The 4,993-nt window shown below is 40.2% G+C and overlaps 1 protein-coding gene across 1 annotated transcript; it reads left to right on the forward strand.

The window, feature by feature from the left end:
* The first annotated feature begins 3,390 nt into the window (after nucleotides 1-3,390).
* LOC120012535 lies at nucleotides 3,391-4,050 on the forward strand. The gene has a single exon (XM_038863982.1). The coding sequence runs from the start codon at nucleotides 3,391-3,393 to the stop codon at nucleotides 4,048-4,050; it is 660 nt and encodes a 219-aa protein (XP_038719910.1).
* The last annotated feature ends 943 nt before the right edge of the window (nucleotides 4,051-4,993 follow it).

The following is a 4,993-nucleotide window of genomic DNA, read 5'->3' on the forward strand; positions in this document are numbered from 1 at the left end:
ATATTTTGTTTATATTTTTTCATTTTAATTTTTTTTATTCAATAAAAAATTAATTATAAATTTAATAAATAAATAATGATTATTAATTTATAAATATACTTTATTAAGTAAAAATAATAATTACTTTAGTTTAATATTTAAATAAATTTGTAATATAATATATACTGCATATATAAATGAAAGAAAATGTCAAATTTAAAATATATATTATTATAATTATTAATATATATATTTATAATTATAAATCTAATTTATTAAGTCTAAATATATCTTAGTTGGGGTATATTAGTAATATTTATTATTCAAGTGGTCCCATCATGCTTTTTATTTAAAAAGTGGAAGTTTGACTTTAAAATATGTGGGGCCCGCATAAAAAATTAAAAAAAAAATGTAAGGACGTTTAACGCCCTCACAATCTCCATTTTGGAGCTTGTGATTTGAGAGCCGCCCTAATACCACCCTCAAATTTCACATGTTTGGTAAAGCGGTCACCAAATACAGTCAATATCTCACAAATTAAGCATGTCAAACAAACTCATTTAAAATTTGTGTGAACTGATGTCTCAAAAACATTGAGCATCGGTGAGAAAGCATGACTAACATGCAATGTTCTGTGCGTTTGGTGTAGCAAAATCGGAAGCAGTTTTACTAACGGCACCATTGTGCTGTTCTGGTGAAGCGGTTGTAGCGGAACCGCTGCACACATGATAACGGTTCCGCTGCAATTTGAGAGGCTCCGTCCCTGTAGGAGCTTCTCTAAGCGTTTAACGCCATACTTCTTTTTTTTTAAAAAATTAATGTGGGCCAAAAGAAAGATTGTTTGGCATGTCAAATTAATGTGGGGTCACGTTAATAAAAATAATTATTTTATTAATTAATTAATTAAATTAATTATGTTTAAAATTAATTTTAATAAAATTATATTTATTATATTAATCTAATATTGAATTTAATATAAAAATCATAAAATCTAATATTATAATACTTTAATTCAACAACTTTTCTACTAACGTCAACTTTTAGTTCGCCAAACATCTCACAACATATGTCATAGCTTTAAACTCAGCTTTTCCACTAGCATTGAAAATCAATTCAACCGCTCTCCCAAATGGACTTAAAATCAACTCGGACATCGACCCAGGCAAGGGACCGGGTTATTGGCTCACTAGTTTAAAAGTAAAAGAAAAAAAAAATTAACTCTAAGAGAGAGGCGAGAAAAATGAGGGCAAAAGTGTGTGGAACATTTTTTGTTAAATCTTTTGCCACCTAGATTATGACTCATTATGGACACCAATATTATGGACATAAAACATTTTTGTATCCTTAATTCAGCTGATTGTCAACTGAGTCACATGTTGTTTCTTTTCTTTTTAAATCCACTTTTTTCATGTATGTTATTTAATTTTCTTCTACGAACTTACTTAACAAGACAATGAGAAAAAGGAAAAAGAGAAAAGGGCACGTTACTCTGCTCCATAAATTATAGGGGTTTGTACCCATAAGAAAAAAAATTAAAAATTGCATTCTAATAAGGACAACCTAAAAAAAAAACCTTTAGAAAAAAGGACAAATACAACTAACTTATCAAAATACTTTCTCTCATTCTTCTTCCTCCTTTCTTCTTCTTCGTCCTTCTTCCTTGCACCACCATATCGAAAGTTGGTTGTCCGGTCATCTTTTTCGAAGAACGAACTATCGAAATGAAGCTCTAGGTCAGCCTGATCAAAGCCCAATCATCATCGATAATAGAAAATCAAGGCCACCATTTGAAAAAGAATTAGATCCGGCCAATACGATCAACGTCGACGACCATCAATACCCTCAATCAACTCCACGGACCAATGCGCATCACTTTTGAGGTTTTATTGCTTTTTCGAACTCTTTTTTTCATATGAAATTGAAATTGAATCTGAATCTACAGATATTATATATGTTTCGAATTTGTTCTGATATGTCATGTCAGGCCCCGTTGACAACACGTGTGTGCACCCACGTGTTGTCAATAAGTCATGTTCCTGGGACGGGGCGTGACAAGTTGGTATCAGAGCCTAGGTTGGCTCTGTGTAGGACCTAAGGGTTGGGTTCAATATGATTTTTTGTGTGTGTATGGGTGAGTATTTGTGTCACGTATGATGTGTGAATGGTGTGTGTGGTATGTCCAGGCCACGTCACGACCTCCGCTGATCCGGTATGTATTCTAATCCCGTAAAGTATCGTATGTTTTGATGATATTGAACATTGATTATTTATGTTATGGTTGTAGATGGACACGCGTAGGATGTTCATTCCCTCGAGTCCCTGGATCAGGGGCGTGGATGAGGGCGTGGACGCGGGGGTGTTAGGACCCCTGGTGGTAGGCGGGGTGGTGGTCGCAGTCGAGGAGCTGGGCGGGGACGCGGTGAACAAAATATACCCGCTCCTGCGATAGTTCCTAAATTACCTACGTGGAGTAGGGTGCAACAGAGGGGAAGGCGCACTGCGGTGAGGAATTCTGAGGAGGCAGAGAATCCTGCAGTGAATGTGGCAGGTGGAGAAGGAGTGGTTCCTGAGGCTACACCAACTCAGGGGCAAGCTTTATCAACTACTCAGATAGCTTCGATGTTTGAGGCTCAAATACAAGTGATGAAAGAGATGTCGGAGGTGATGAAGAACATTACACAGGTAGTTCAGGCACGAATTAGACTGGATACTCACGGTGTGGTGGAGGGTCAGACCTCGGGGGAGGCTAACAGAATTCAACGATAAATAAGTGAGGTGGATCGACCTCGCAAATTGGAGCCTCCAAAATTTCATGGTGATATAGATGTGGCAAAAGCTCACACTTGGATCCGAGAGATGACTAGACATCTGGATACCTTAGGCATTCCGGATGAGAGATGGGGAATGGTAGCCTCGTACTTCCTGAAGGACAAGGCTTATGATTGGTGGTATGCTCTGGGGTAGAGGAAAAAGTAACTCACTTGGGCATCATTTGAGAGATTATTTTTGCAGCATTTTGTGCCAAACTCTTATCGCACGGAGAAGGCAAAGGAGTTCTTGACTTTGTTACAGAAACCGGATGAGTCAGTGGCAGACTACAGTTACAAGTTTGAGGAGTTATATGAATTTGGGAAGATGTATGCCTCGGATGAGGAGAGCAAGGCGGAGAGATTCAGGCAAGGTTTGATACCGAATGTAGGTGCACCGTTGGCTAGCATGAAGATTGTTACCTATGATGATATGCGAGAGGAGGCTTTGAAGCAGGAGCAAATTAATAAAGATTCAAAGAAATATTGGGATACTTTTAGCGGTCGATCCTTAAGTGGTAGTACTGGAAGGGCTCTTAGAGGACAGAGGCAGGGGTGGTCTAATCAGAAGAGGTAGAGGACAGACAGTCAGACTTCACAGAACATGTCTGGACAGAGCAGTGGAGGGTCCCAGGGAGGTAGAGGATCACAGCAGGGACCGAGGGTTTGTTTTCGATGTGGACAGGCGGGTCATGTTAGGCACCAGTGCACTACTTCTGGACCTGAATGTTTTGAGTGTGGCAAGATAGGCCATATGCGGGTAGATTATCCTCAGAGGAGGAGAGACACACAGCAGAGATATGGGGTTTCATCGGCTGCTTCCACACCTACTACCCCTCGTGCACCGTCCGTTTCCTCAGGTGGCTCTGTTGGAAGAGGACGATCACAGACCAAGACACAGCAACAGCAGTCACAGATTCAGCCTGCATTGACTCAGGGGAGAGTATTTGCCTTAGGGCACCAGACAGGGTCGAAGCATCCAAACTTCGTTGGAGGTACTTTTCTTGTTTTAAATTGTTTAGTGAGAGTATTGTTTGATTCTGGTGCGACTGCATCTTTCATTACTGCATCCTTGGCAAAGTCAATAGAATTAGAAGTGTCCCCAATAAGACGAATGTTTGCGGTGACTTCCCCATTTGGGTACACTACTTCACTTGAGGGGATGGTGGAAGGAGTGGTGTGTAGATTTGGTGAAATAGAATTGACGGCGGATTTATATGTCCTCAATTTTAAAGACTTTGATGTAATTTTGGGTGTAGACTAGTTGACAAAACATAGAGCTATTATTGATTTTTGGATGCGTAAAATTACCTTGAATGTACCGGGAGGTGGGGTGATTAAATTACAGGGGTCTAAGGGAGTGCCATGCTCGCACTTCCTGGAAAATCATGCATATGCGGATTGTCTTGTAGCAAGTTTGACCACTTCGGCACCGAGTGGCGATATGGCTAAGCCGATACCGGTGGTTGAGGAATTTATGGATGTATTTTCGGAGGACTTGCCGGGGATACCACCAAGGAGAGAGATAGAGTTTACTATTGAGTTGGTTTCGGACACCAAACCAATTTCCATTGCACCTTACCGAATCGCACCGGTGGAGTTGAGGGAATTGGAGACTCAATTGAAGGATTTGGAGTCAAAGGGGTTTATTAGACCGAGCGTCTCTCTGTGGGGTGCTCCAGTGTTGTTTGTGAAGAAGAAAGATGGAACTTTGAGAATGTGTATTGATTACCGGCAACTCAATCGGGTGACTGTGAAGAATAAGTACCCATTGCCAAGAATCAATGATTTGTTTGATCAATTACGGGGTGCAAGACACTTTTCTAAAATTGACTTGAGATCCGGTTATCACCAGTTGAGGATTAGGGAGTCAGATGTGCAGAAGACGGCTTTTCGAACACGGTATGGGCATTATGAGTTCCTTGTTACGCCTTTTGGACTCACTAATGCACCCGCTGTGTTTATGGACTTAATGCAGCTGGTACTCCATTTTTGGATCGTTTTGTGGTAGTATTCATTGATGATATATTGGTGTATTCACCCACGGTCCAGGAGCATGAATTACATTTACGAGCAGTGTTACAAACATTACGGGAGTATGAGTTGTATGCAAAACTGAGCAAGTGTGAATTCTGGGCAACGGAGGTGAAATTTCTTGGACATGTTATAACACAGGAGGGCATTGCAGTGGATACATCCAAAGTGGA

Source organism: Tripterygium wilfordii, chromosome 13 (assembly GCF_013401445.1).
Source record: "Tripterygium wilfordii isolate XIE 37 chromosome 13, ASM1340144v1, whole genome shotgun sequence".
NCBI classification, from domain to species: Eukaryota; Viridiplantae; Streptophyta; class Magnoliopsida; order Celastrales; family Celastraceae; genus Tripterygium; species Tripterygium wilfordii.